This window comes from Scomber japonicus, chromosome 16, assembly GCF_027409825.1.
Source record: "Scomber japonicus isolate fScoJap1 chromosome 16, fScoJap1.pri, whole genome shotgun sequence".
NCBI classification, from domain to species: domain Eukaryota; kingdom Metazoa; phylum Chordata; class Actinopteri; order Scombriformes; family Scombridae; genus Scomber; species Scomber japonicus.
In genome coordinates this window covers 6091168-6106129 of record NC_070593.1, presented here as the reverse complement: position 1 = coordinate 6106129, position 14962 = coordinate 6091168, and the positions used below count along the sequence as shown (strand labels likewise).

Here is a 14962-nt window from a genome sequence, read left to right as displayed (position 1 = left end):
CTAAACTATTGGCTTCCGAGCAGCAGTCCACAAACCAATGGGTGACGTCACGGATGTTACGTCCATTTCTTTTATACAGTCTATGGACAAAACCTCCTTGGAACAATTAATCATGGCCGCTGCTCTTCATTTATGTGCTCTCAATGACTGAATGCTTTTCGATAAACTGAAAATTTAGAAATGTTGAGTTTTAGAAGTCCTGTTCTTTTTTTATAATGTGTGGTAATGAACTTTGGAGTATCTACGGAGCAGTTTCTGCACAGCAATCAAGCCTCCAAGATTAAGTGCATTAGGCTCTTAATACCTGTCTGTCAGAGAAATGACTGTACTTCAATTGAAGATAAAAGTACAGGATTGAATAGATGAAGGCTTTTTGTTTTGTTCAAGGCATTTTGAGCTAATTCAGAGGATCTTTGTCTACTCTTTAAGTTGTAAGAAATGTGTGACAGCCACAAATTGATATAAATCGATGTACTGAACTAGATGATCAATTACACATCATTGGTTGATAGAAAAGTCTATTATATGCAAAGATAGAAAAGGCTCTCTATGGCATTTCCTGAGATTTAGCTCAGAGTTTACTTATAAAGAAACTAGTTTTTTTGATTACTAAAAACGTTATTTGTAATGGGACTATAATGTTTTTCTCACATTTCAAAGAGTTAGTTTACCAAGAGTTTTTTGTTTTTTTGCTTTTTATAAGATACATAAATCTTGCTGTGTATTGAGAAGATGATAAGCCCCACTAAATGACTGTTTTATGGTTGTAATACATTCATAACAATGGTTTTAATTAATGTAAAAATATGTAAATGTAAAACTCATTATTACATGGATGAAATTAATAAGCACTTGTTTAAAGGGGCACTACTTCCTACATTGGGAGGAAATTAATTATTATGGACAATAATTATTAATGAAATCCGCCCTGAATCAATAGCTCTCCGTCCTACTTCAAAAGAAAACACACGGACAACAACTGGATGAAATTTTATTTTTTAAATGCAATGATCATGATACAAAACAATATAAAAATGAATGGATTATTATTGAGATGCAGAATGAATGGAACATGATGATAAGCAATACTGAAATGTAAATGAATTGAATGAGGTGGATTTCTCTGCCTACTTTGTCAGCAGTTGGAGAGAACCAGCTGTTTAAAGTGTTCGCTCGGTCCCGGTAAACTCCCACGTAATTGACTCGCGAATATGTTGCACTGTTGCCTAGGTGACGGTCAATGGTGATATTGGTTCAGCCTACAGACTCGGCCCCTCACTGCTGTGGATTTGTAGATATGTAACGTACGTATCTAACGATGATGGTTGACGACAAATAGAGAAATGTCTAGAGTCAGAACAAAAATTCTTCAGCCGCAGGGCACCGGCTGTTTTTTTTGAAAGCGGATGATACCCACTGCTGGGCATGGTGGCGCGTTTCACCAATCAGGTTTTCCTTTCTTTCTTTTTTTTTTTCTTTCTCTCCAATTCTAATCTAATTTCTAAATGAAGTGATTTAACTTTGTAGTTTTACTGCTCAATGTTACCTACATTCATCATCATGGTTCCCATTTGTGTGCTTTAACACAGAGACACAAAAGCATTTTTTAGACATCATTTAGATGTCATATCTGGACCTCATTCAGTAAAATCAACATCACATAAAAACAAAAACAATCACTGTGCTATTCTCATAAATGGATGACACAGGTAAATGTAACATACCACTTATCAATGTATCATATAGTTAAGGTGCATTAATTAAAACAGTGCATTAAGTATCTGTTTATGTGTGATAGCTTTATAATAAGAGTGATAACAATATAAGGCTTTACTCGAGAATTATATCATATACTGGGATAAGATAACTATTTACCAGATCACATGCTGTTAATAGTAACAGTTATTAGTAACATATCAGCATTTCGACACTGAAATACATTTCACCATCAGAGAGAAACCTGTGAAATCTGGAACGTGTTTTCTACGTGAGTGCGTGGAGGTCAATTCACACCAGCGTATTTCTTTGAGATGCGCGACGGTCGAACGGCAGTCTGCGATAAGTCCCGTCATCCGATGAGGACCCGATGAGACAGAGAGGTCTTGTTTATTTCACTTTTACATACCTCCTGAATTTTAATGTTTGTTTTGTTTTTTGTTTTTTTGTTTATTTAGGAGGGAGGCTTTGTCAGGCTAAGTTCATTACATCCAATGCTAAAAGGTGCTTTTAACCAGCCGTTATCATTTGTCGCCCTTGGCGTCCGCTACCTGAGGCTCAGACTGGACCTACAAAGTGACATGGATAAAACACAGAAGAGCAAGAGTTTGTAATATTTTGATTATATTACAATGTCTTTGGACGTTACCTCTCAGCATTAGCTGTTAACTTGGTGACACTAAAATGGGAGGGTGGTGGGGGGACTGAATTTGAGCAACTGAAATCACTCAGTTGGATTGAAATATCCAAGGACGTGACTGAGATACTGTATAAGAGCTTCAGATTTGAGAGTTCGAACAGCTAAAGGTCAGTGATGCGGCCTTAAAAAGCGGAGTGAATCGGTAGCTTAAAATGCATTATGTAGAGACATTTCTAAAATTCTGTTCACCCTGTTTTTGTAGCTGTGCAGTTAGGTGGAGGTTGGCAAAACATCACAGTCATGTTTCAGTATAAAGCAGTCAATACAGCACTGCAAATACCTGCAGCCTCAAAAAGGACCACAGCTGAATGAACACGTCTCTCTTAAAAACAGACCATTAGAAAGTTACAGAGCTTTTGGGTTGGATTGGAAATGATTGTATGTACACATCATATACTAAGTGTGTGTATGTATGCTTGATGTGCTGTAAATATATTTATAGTAGCTAATGCACCCTGTCAAATGCACCCTGTCAAAGAACCATTTCCCACCATATAACTCTATGTTTACTGGAGGTATTTTTATACTTCCAGGTACAGACCTTCAGCTTGGTCTTTTATTGTAAGCTACGCTGACCGTCTGAAATGTCAAACTTAAAAAGCGGCTTCATAGCAACAAAAATTAAATATAACCAGAAAATGTGTTCACGGTGTTAATTTACTGACCCGAAAAAGCCAAAAAAAAAATCAATATTTGTAATAAGTAGACTTACCTCTCGTCGCCGTGACGCCCAGCAGCTCTGTTTGATCTTCCAAACCACGGCGGCCACCAGGAGCAGGGACAGGAAGCAGCTGTGGACAGACAGAGAGAGAGAGAGAAAGAAGAAGGGATGAGACAAAAACAAATGAAAAAGACCAAACAAGGAAGATCTGAGGAAGTGAATGACTATATTTATCAGTTTCCGTCATACACAAATTAATCAAAGTAGAGTTGATTATAGCCCACATTGATCTGAATTATTAGTTAACCCTCCTGTTTTCCTCAAGTCAAGGAAGGAAGGGAGGAAGAAGGAAGGAAAGGAGGAAGGAAGAAGGAAGGAAAGGAGGGAGGAAGGAATGGAGGAAAGGAAAGAAGGAAGGGAAAAAGGGAAGGAAGGAAAGAAGGACAGAGGAAAGAAGGAAGGGAGAAAGGGAAGGAAGGAAGGACAGAGGAAAGAAGGAAGGAAGGTAGAAGGGAGGGGTGAGGGAGAGAGAAAGGAAAAGAGGAAGGGAGGAAGGAAGGAATGAAGGACATAGGAAAGAAGGAAGGGAGGAAGGTAGGGGGAGGAAAGAAAGAAAGAAAGAAAGAAAGACAGGAGGGATGGATGAAAGGAAAGAAGGAAGGAAGGAAGAAAGGGGGATGGAGGAAAGGAAGGAAGGAAGGAAGGGAGGAAATAGAGAGGAAGGAAAGAAAGAGAGAAGGAGGGAGGGAGGAAGGACAGACGGAAGGAAGGAACAGTCAAAACAGACGGGGTCAATTTGACCCTGGAGGACGACAGGAAGGTTAATGAGTTACAGGTCTGAAGACTGCGGACCAACTCTCTGTTTCTGTGCCTCCTGATCAGAAGTCAGAAGCCACTGCTGTACCATAATAATAATAAAAAAAAAAACCTTTACAGCAAGTTTTGACACATTGCTACAGTTTGTCTACACATCCAGCCGCATGCCCAACGACAAAATTATTACCAACTGTCAAAGAATAATAGAGGTTATCCAAAAGTTCTTCTCCAAGAAATACAAGCTCTGTTTGTTGAGAATATAACACGACGAGATTCAAAAACACAGCCTGTGCTTATACGTACGACCGCAACCAAAAATATCTTCACAGTTACATTACAACGAGAGGATGATGTCACTTGTTCACAAGGTTTGACGTCGGTGTAAAACGGTGTCTGACAGTGAAAGCAGCTGTCAAGAGAAGAGGAGAAGAAGAAGTTACACAGGAGGGGGGGAAAAAATGGCCGACTACACTTTTTACTTTGCCATGAGAATGCTTTGAGGTTCGTAGACACACATACCTTCATTCACAAACATACTCTGACTTATTTATATATGAAGGTTTTGTTATGTCATGTGTTTATTTCTGAATATTTACATTTATGTACAATTCTCCTCTTTTTTTTTGATGCATCTTTGTCATATTGATTTATTTCTTCTGCTCTTTTCATTTGGCTCAATATGTTTTTGTTTTGGGTTTTTTTAGCACCGTATGATTTTTTTCTTCTGCCTTGAGCACTTAATGTCTTTTTTTTCTTCTTCTCCAAATACCATTTTCACATTTGTGCAAATAAAATATACAAAAAAATCATAACCCTGAGAGTTTTTTGCACTCAAGACAAAATTGCCTTGAGGTGATAAAGGTAAGGCTGACATGTCTGGGGAAAGGTGGTTTGTTAGCGGTGTCATATTATTTGTGTGTGTGTGTGTGTGTGTGTGTGTGTGTGTGTGTGTGTGTGTGTGTGTGTTACTGGCTCCTTCTACTTCACCAGGCTGCTTTCACACATTCATTTAAGAATCTGTGAAGAACACAGGGAAGAAAAAAACAAAAATAATGGCAAAGACAGAGAATGAGAGAGAGTGAGAGAGAGTGAGAGAGTGAGAGAGAGAGAGAGAGAGAGAGAGAGAGAGAGAGAGAGAGAGAGAGAGAGAGAGAGAGAGAGAGAGAGAGAGAGAGAGAGAGAGAGAGAGAGAGAGAGAGAGAGCGTGTATGTGTGTGTTTGTGTGTGCACGCGCTCAAATACATCAGAGACAACATCTCTTGCGATCTGAACTTCATTCCATGACTGTCACGCCTTTCCTTGATTTCCTGTCAGCAATCCTGCAGCTCTCCCTGGCCCCCATACTTTCTATATTTCAGTTCACTTCAGTGTTGGCAACTGGCTGGTGATGAGCAGCATGGTGGCAAAACGCCAGTGATCCAAGCGTCAACTCGGATCTCCTCCAGGAAAACATCCACTTCAAAAATAGTTTGCACATTTAAGTTTTATGTAATCTGGGATGTGTGAACACGAAAACAAAGTTGTTACCAAAGCTAAAACTAGTCAACTGAGCAATGAGACCCTCAGGTATGATGTCGCCATGAGACACACTAAATATATTTTCAAACACAGAGCTGTGGATATATTATGTTTACTTAATGTTTCAACAATTAATTAGCTAGATTTTTTACATTAATAAAAATAAAGCCAAGTAGAAAATGCCTTGAATACAACCTCAGCACTGTGGCTGTTTACAAAGCCAGCCTGTAATCATTCTCAATGCAGAGGCTTTTAAATTAATCTCAGCAGCAACACTCAGCGATGCTTACAGTCTAATTTACCGTTCATATAATTAACACACCATCTCTACATTATTCCAAGTCTCATGCATTTAAATTTCCATGCATTCAAATTCTGAATGTGACTGAAGCAAACGATTAACAATCTAAATTATGTTAATCGGATTCTATTTGAAGTTTGACTTATGAATCTGTAAACAGCATGCATGTGGCGCAGCGTATAAATACAACTGTTGCTTACTGAAGAGACACTCAACACTGCGGCTACCGCAATTAGGATCTGAATCACTCCTTTACTCCTTGCTTTGCTTTGTAAAGATATTTTTACACATCTGGATCACTGTGAGGAATGTGTGTGTGTCGACTGCTTTAATATTTACAACTGACATTAATATGCAGTTACACTCTTCATTTCCATATACATACATGGTGTGCTTGTCGTCAGCATGTTTTTATGAAGATTAAGGATAAATATGGAGTGTGCATGCAAATGATACAGTCCTACAAATGGTTTCACATTGTTCCACTGATCTACAGGTGGCAGTAATGCACAAAGAGCAATCAAGGAGGAGGAGGAGGAGGGCCAGCTGGATATTTTACTACACTTCACTTAAAAAATCTGTTTTGCTAAATGTTCAGTGAGGAAGGACATTGGTTTCACACATTTGTTCGATCAAATGTGTTGTAGTGAGTAACAGTGAATGTAAACATAACTTGTGCTGTTTGCAGGAAAACTCCACAGGGCTCCTTTAACTCCATCCTACTAACTCTGTCCTGCTGTCGTAAATACTCACTAACACAACAAAACCTGCAGCTGACAATTAGTCACCAACAAATGGACCATTTCATTCTGTTTGAGCAAAGCAAAGCTTCCTGGATGGTTTACTAGATTCTCCAGAAATGCAGAGTATGCATCAAGAGCTGACTACTCACATTCAAATTACCCAAGATGCAACGTAACTTCTGAAAAAAATATAATAAACGTCACAGATCAACACCTCGGTGGTTTCAAGTTAGCTACAGCGAGGGTATGTTCGCTTCCTGTTTTCAAAATAAAAGCACCAATAGTATCGTTATTGTTTTCTTAATAATAAAAGGTAACGGGCGTTTTATTTTGTGAAAATGACAGGAAGTGCGTTACTCGCTGCAGCTAACTCCGAATTCGCAGGAACAAAACTTTAAGCAGGTGTTATTTGGACAAATTAGCGTCACATTGTGGATCTAAAGGGATACTTTACTTTCTCTCCTAAAAAGGTTAGAAATGTGTATAAAGTGGTATATTTACAGAGTTAGAGCAAAAATAAAATCAGCTTCAGCCTGCCGATTTCAGCTCGGGTAGGGACGAAATGCATTGTGGGTTATAAATGGTCTGCTTACTATCTGGTTGTTTAGTGTGTAGAGTGTAGGATGGAAGTATGTAGTTTAGAAGTATGTAGTATGTAGTATGGAAGTATGTAGTATGTAGTATAGAAGTATGTAGTATGTAGTATGTAGTATGCGGTTTCGAACACAGCCAGAGAGAGGGTAATGACCAGCAGCACAGGTTCCCAGCCGGACTCGAATCAGGGATGCTACAACCATGTGGCATGCAATAACCACTCGACCACCAGGGTGCGCCACAAACCTTAACTTTTAAGGTTGAAAATTGAATGCACTGCTGGTGTTTGAGAAGTCTACTACCAGGTGATTCATTTGAGTGAGTTGAGCTAGAACTACCTTTTTAGTGTATTTGCATCAGCAGAAGCTATTATTAGCAACAGTGAAACTTTGCTGAGGGACTATATAGTACAAACATGTTGTTGTGGTGTGAATAATAAAGTAACATCTCAAGTCATATTATGCTCAAGCATCCACCTACATGGTTGCTACATTATACAATGCAAAATCATCAGAATTGATCGGTTAGATAAGAGAGCCGTCTTTGATATTGTTTTGTGTGTGTAGTTGATTTTCTTCTTTTGTTCAAATAATGTACGTGACTTATCTTTCTGGCGTTGGCAGTGGATTTAGTTTGAAGCTCTAACTTCTCAAACTTATGCCTTCTAGACTTTTCTTCCAAAGTTTTACCACCTTTCCAATCTAAATGCCTTTGCCCATTTTAATACTGGTTGTGATGCATTTAGATCTTTATTCATCACTCCCACACCCTCCCTGCCCACCCTGTGTGACTCTTTGCAACGCCATCTATTCACAAATTCCCTTATCTTTCTGTGGCTGAAGAGGACTCTTAAGAGATCCATCCGTTCAACCATCTTATTGATCTGGCTTCCTGCTCACTGCTTAAAGAGCGACACTGTGCTGATGAATGACCCGCATGAATAGATATCAGCCTCGCATCAAAGGCTTCCCCGCTCGGTGGGGCGGGAGGGAAAAGGAGAAAGAGACAAAAGGAAGGGAGGAGAAGTAAAGACAAAGAGACAGGTGGAAATGGACAGTAATAGTGAAGGACAGAGAGATTGGGGCAGATAAGACATTCGAAAATGCGAGCTTAAGTTAGAACAACTGAAAAAGTAAAGACACAAAGAGACAGAAACAAACCGAGGACTGAGATCAAAAGACTGAAAGAGGAACATATAGAAAGCAACAAGAGAGACGGATGGAAACAGACAGAGCAGTGCGCTTCATTTGATCTCAACCTCCACAAGGGAAGCTGGCCAAGTTAGTCAGGCTTCAACCCCGCCCTCACCCACCACCACCACCACCACCATCATCACCCACCACTCCATCACACCTAAAGCTCCCACTCTCACAGGGAATAGAAATAAGCATCCACCTGCAGATGCTACCACACCAGAAGAACCTGAACTGATTGCACCTCACCTCCTCATTTGAAGTGCCATTGTCACACATGCTGCTTTTACACCGATGTACGTTTGCATTTTAGATGTCATGTCGAAATTAGAGCTGCAATAGTTGAAGTAAGAATGATGATTTTAACAGACAGGGCAACTGTTTGAGTCTCCGGCAGCCAAAAACCGATGAACACATGGCAACAGTCCATGAGTGTCATGAGCTGGATCGCTCCGAGCTGGTTGACAAACTGACATCAAGAGTTAAATGTGAAACTATTTACTGTAGCTGACAGGTCCAACAAAGACTCTGTACCTTATTAACTGTTATTCACTTCACAGAAGGGATTATTGCAGCTCCATGAAGCCTGGAGGCCTCCAACAATCTAACACCAACACCGCCTTAAGACACACCTTTACTAAATTCTACCTGACAATTGAGCACACTGTGGTATTGATGCTTTTTTTCCCCTTTTTCTTTTAACAAGCATTGAGCTAGTTAACAAGTAGGCCGAAAGCAGTCAGATGGCGTGTCGAGTCATGGTGGATTTGTTATAAAAACACCCGAGGTAAAAAAAACCCTAAACTTAACTTCCTCATGGTATTACACGTATGATATCCAATTTTTTCCGTCCTCAGCTCAGATATTTCCCACCAGCTGTCAAGAGTAGTTTTTGTGGGAGAGCTTTGGTGGCTGAGTGGTTATCACACATGCTATAGCGTCCCTGGTTCGATTCCAGCGGGGGACCTATGCTGCAGGTCAATCAAAATGTAGTGGTCCAGTGGTAATACAAATTTGAATCAACAGTTAAAATTAAAACAATTTACCATACTCCAGAAAAACAGCAGATCCTTTGCTTTTTGTGAGTTAATTCAAAATGACTATTTAAATGAGTAAAATGCATTTGAATGTGCTCTATTCTTGAAAAACTATCCAATGAGAAATTGTAATTTAAATGTTGCATGGTGGTAACTATTTAAAGCCATGTGTTACTGCAGTGGCTGAGGCTGAGGTTCAACAAACACACACACAAAAATCCAAAACTGCTAATCTATAATGCAGTAATTTGTTTTGGCTCTGCTGACATTTACCATAGACATAGACAAGGTCTTATAATGGCTTTGAAAGCAGATGGTGATGGAGCAGAGTCGGGGGGCGGGGGGGGGGGGGGGGGGGGGGTGTTTGAGGGAAATGTGTCATTCTGACAGACAATGTGATCTGATAGATCTGCTATAAATACAAAAAAAACAATATCTTAGTGCCAAGGACTTGACAGGGCAAAGTAACACGTAACATCTAATTTGAGAAGTGCTTTTGACAGCCAGATGGTCTGAATTTGGATTGATTTTTTTTTTTTTTTTTTTTTTAATGTCAAGACATTTTCCTCCTAACCTGTAAAATCAATCATATTCTAGCTGCTATATGACGAAGCAGGCATTCAAAAATGTACCCTCAACCCTCTAGTATTCATAAAGAAGCCGTTATTTGAATTGAACATCAGTATTGACTTCTTCAATACAGCATTATATTCATTTAGTAAACTATGGTGCCATTAGCAGTGTATGCTTTAGGGTGTGGCTACACTGCGATACAAGTCGCTGCCACGGCAACAATGTTGGTTAGGCAATGTGAGTCTGGTACAACCCTACATTCACAGTCTAGTTGTAGCATAGCAGTCGCTATTTCAGTGTGTTTACAGTCCATCAAAGTTCATTTTAACATTTTGGTCTAAAAAAAAGTTTTGTTCAGCGTTCAGTTGTACTAAAGAGACCCTCTTAAGAGTTGGACGTCTTTACAGGAAGTACATTTTGTTTAGGATTGTAACTGGTGACAAAAGATTATTAGATAAAGACTACTGTATAAATGCAACATGTTAACCAAGCTAGAAGCTAGCGTTACGGTTAGCTCCACCCTCTCAACTAAATATGGTCACTTCTGGCTCCAAAAATCCAAGATGGAAACCATCAAAATGCCAAACTCGAGGCTTCAAAACAGGAGTCCACAAACCAAAAAGCATGTCAAATTCATTTCCTTCCCTACAAAACATTTCAGAGGCTGTTTATTAAACATTTTACAACATTCCTTATAACTGAGGAATGTCTTTCTTTTGTGAGAACAGTCCAGCAATTGGTGGTCTAGAGCTATCTTATCTGCCCTAGCTAGCTTGACTTTCAGTTCATCCTTCTGCTCCTCAAAGTGTTATTCAATGTGTTTAGTCACAGTAGCTCTTGATGGCATAACACACTCAGGCATGAGTGCTCTTTCAATCCCTCATCCTCCACAAACACTGACTGGCAGCTCGGTCTCAATCACTTGGCACACCGACTGCGAGTCAATCTCAGACATGGCAGCTGGGTGCTTGTTCTTAATGTGGTACAGCATAGTGTTAGTATCATACTGGCCCAAATATAAGGTGAAACTAATTATAACAAATCCTACAACCACCATAACATTACTAATACCATTACTTTTTGAATATAACTTACATCATGGTATAGTTAAATACTCAAACACTCTCCAGTCTCTTGGAACCAGTCAAATATTATTTTTTTTCCAGCATTTAGCATTTATAAGACTGCCTTTGTCTTTCTGAGCTCCTTATCATCTGTGACAGTGGTATTTGGCGGGTTGACATATTCCGTTTCTGCATTAGAGACGCTGGAAGACGCTTTGGACTCGTTTTCACTCGTCTTTTTATTTTCTCCTTGGCAGAAAACACATGAGCCTTCAGAAACTCCTGCAGGTTAAACTGGATTTACAAAAAAAAAAACACTTTAAGAGCTGACTGACTCACTAACAACAGACTTTAAGAGCCACTCGCTAGCCGTAGCAACATTAAGCTACTACAACCCATAATGCAACACTGTGCAGCAGTTGGTTTTAACACCACTAATTCATCGCTAGCCGTATCAACATTAAACTACTACAACCCATAATGCAACACTGTGCAGCAGTTGGTTTTAACACCACTAATTCATCAATTCAAAATGCATATCTGATGTTGTGAACACGTAATTGTCAAGCATTTAAAGGAGTTTGTATGCAAATGAACCGATAGACCAACATGCTAAACTAGTTAAAAATATTCTCAGTGGTTAATTGTTGCTTTACAATGACCGCTACTGGTGAAAAACTCAAGAGTACCTTTAAAACTCTTGGCTTTCAAAGTATCACACTCTCATTGCAGCTGTTTCCTCTTATTTGTCAAGCCTGACACCAACCAGAAAAAAAATATTGTTTTCACTGTGGCAGCTAATTAGAGAACACGCAGTCTTGAAAAAGCATTGCTCAAAATCAGATAATGATAATCATTTGGTGGTAAAATTACATTTGCTAACAGGCATGGCTTTTACCTGCCATTTAAGTGCCACTTAATTTGCTTCATAAATGATGGGTTACAAACAAAATGTCTGCTTTTATCATTAGGTTTTCTTGTCCTGTCAACATCAATGAACAACGGTATGTATTATACGAGATGTGTGTAGTGTAGAGTATGTATTAATATACTTTTATCTGTACTGAGTAGCCTTTTTTTAATGGTTGTCATGCATGTTTGTTTTCACCAACAGAAATATTGTAAAATGATGGTCAAGGCATGCAGAGAAATAATATTGAATATGATTAATCACTTGGTTGAAAATTGGAAATCTAATTAAGGTACGTTAATCACACACTCACTGTTCGGGTTGATTCTCATTTGTAAAAAATAATTAAGCACGTTTAACTCTTCAATTACACAGATTATGGTGCAATTTAAATAATTTCTTTGTAAAATATCTTATAATACTATATTGCTGTGGATGAAATATTGCCATTGAATCCTACTGTGAGTTACCACATGACAGTGGAAATCTGAAGATTGTACTTCATGTCTAAGGTGTAACAGTGTGTAACTATGTTGAAAAAAAGAAAAAAAAAGAAGATGGACGCGATTTGTTTCAGTGACAGGCGGGAGCATAGTAGGAACGGTAGAGTGAGAGTGTATTATAGCCACGAGCAGCTTAGGCCAGAGAGGTGAGCTCTGATGTGTCACCGACTAACCTGACAGCAAGACAACAGCCACAGGGCAAACACCAACAGACCAGCTCTGTTGTCTACAGCCAGCTGAATACTAATCCAGCAGCCTGCCTGCCGCTGGCTTTTACTCCGAGGTGGGAAATTAAACCTTCTCACCAGCCAAACACCATTTCGTTTTCACTATCGCTGATAAGTTTGTCTACTGAGCCACACACTAACCAGGATTTGCTCAGAGGTTCTGTTCTGCCCTGCACTTGTCACCACTAAACCCCCGCAGCACTACGGGTGGTGGGACACTGTTCACAGCAGAACACGCTGCAGCATACAAATTTCTGTGTAATCTCTGCAGCTTTGTATTTTTTTGTTTACCGACTCTTCTCTGTGAGAGCGAGGGAGACAAAAAAGCAAAATCTAATTTGGCATGTTCTTACAGGAAGAATGGCATGCATGCAACCGAAAAGAGACGCATCCTCCTGTATGTAGCGTGCACAGCCTGCCTAGCTGAACTTCTTACATTTTTTACACTGCCTCGTTCCCTGCCCTCGATGCCAATTCATAGATGTTAATTAGTTATAGATAATTACAGTTGCCACCGCCAGTTATCGTTTCACCTCTTTAAACTTGTTAAGACTACAAGCTAATTAAAGCAGCAGCTGGCTCTTTAAGGTTTGAAAATTGTATATTTTTAAATCACAATTTTAATAAAAACAACAATACGTTGTTAAACTCTGATATACATAATTCATACTTGCCACTGGAGCTGCAGCTGTAATGTAGGAGTAAAAAAAAACAAAAAAAAACAAACATCTGACACAACTTGCTAAATGGGAGTTTGTTGGGAATATACTGCCTGACTGAGATATAATCTAAAAGCCGTAAAGAAGAAGCAGTAGTGACAAAATCTGCAGTGACAAAGGGCCAAACGTAGCTGAGGGGGGTAAAATGAGGATTTATGAAGTTATTGGTGATAAAAAAGACGTTCGTTTTTAAAAAAATAACCTCTGGCGTACCTTTTATTCCAAACATGTAAAGAAATCTGATCAAAGATATAACAGATTTTTCACAAGTCATATTCAATTTCAGACTTAACTTAAAACCTCCTGTTATGGGGCGCTGTGCCTGAGGTGTACAATGCTACACTTTGCTGCAGTTTTGCTTTTGCTCGTATAAACCTGATGAAGCTCATGTCCAGTTTGCAATACAGGCAAGGTGAATAGCGGCCATGAGGCTGATTGGTTGGAATGAAAAGACTTCACCTCCCTCGGGACTCCCCCAAGAGTGCATTACGGCACTGTTCACGTTCCTGTTGCTCTCCTCCCCACACATTACAGGTGAGGAAGAGGAGGAGGAGTGGAGAGTGGAGGCTCTGAGTCAAACCGACTGATCTGACTCATTTATTATTAATCGGACGCAGAGCGGCTTTCAGCTCTTCGCGGACCTATCGGGGGGGAAGGTTCAGCCGCAAGGTGCTTCTTGTGCTCTCTCTATCTGCTCCATCTTTTTCTTGTATCTCTCTCTCTGGCTCCTCGCTGATGACCTGACAATGAGGTCAGATACAAAGAGGGAGTGCTGAAGAATGCAAGCGATGGGGAGAGAGAGGAAGGGGGGGGGGAGGTGGAGCAAGAGGAGGGGGAGAAGGAGCGAAGAGAGAAGAAAACGAGGCATCTAAAGAGAAGGCAGGCAGGGGAGGAGGATGAAGAGAGGGTTGAAACTGTGGCAGGAATAAGAAATGCTGAAGGTGGGGAAAAAGGAGAAAAAAAAGGAGAGCAAGAGAAGAGCAATAAAAAGGCAGGGAGAAAAAATAAGACATACAAAGGCGAGGAGGTAAACGGACAGGCAAGGATGCAGCAGCAAAGGTTCAGATAAGGATGGAGAGAGTAAGAGAGAGAAAGAGACAGAAGACTAGAAAGCTTTTGAGAAGAGAAGAGAGCTGGATTGAGGCACAGCACTGGCAGCAGAGCCTGCAGGGGGCCCGAGGAGGCCCTTCAGGCCAGGCAGGAGGGGTCTCAATGTGTGCTGAGTGTCTCTCTGCCACTCTCTCGCTTTTCTCAGGTGTCTCAGTGGAAGGAGAGATAGAGAGAGAGAAAGTGTCTGCTGTCAGTCAGCAGTGAGAGGTGCATGCTGGGGGCAAACACTTCATCGAATGTGTGCAGGTAATGATGTGTGTCATGTGCAAACTGACGTGTGAAGAAGTTGCCATCCAAATAGTTATTTTTACATTAAAATATGATTTAGTAAGAAGGAAAAGGAAGATAAAAAGGAAGCTGCAACTGATGATTATTCCCATTATTATTATTATTATTATTATTGTTATTTTTTAAATGAATCAATAAGTCTTTTAATCCAGTGGTTCCTAATCTTTTTGGCTTGTGATGCTTCGTCTCTGACTCCATTCATCATTTATATAAATAAATACATAAAAAAATCTGAACTCAAGGTCTTCAGTATTTATATTTTTCATCACAGTCTTCATGATATGACAAA

General features: G+C 39.8%; 1 protein-coding gene across 2 annotated transcripts in view; it reads right to left on the bottom strand.

Moving 5' to 3' along the window:
• Window positions 1-14962, bottom strand: part of atrn (attractin) — a 154234-nt gene that overhangs the window by 46619 nt on the left and 92653 nt on the right. For both annotated transcript variants that reach the window (XM_053336353.1, XM_053336354.1), the window contains exon 26: window positions 3129-3207. In XM_053336353.1, the coding sequence (XP_053192328.1) occupies window positions 3129-3207 (79 nt within the window). The remainder of the gene's footprint in view (window positions 1-3128; window positions 3208-14962) is intronic.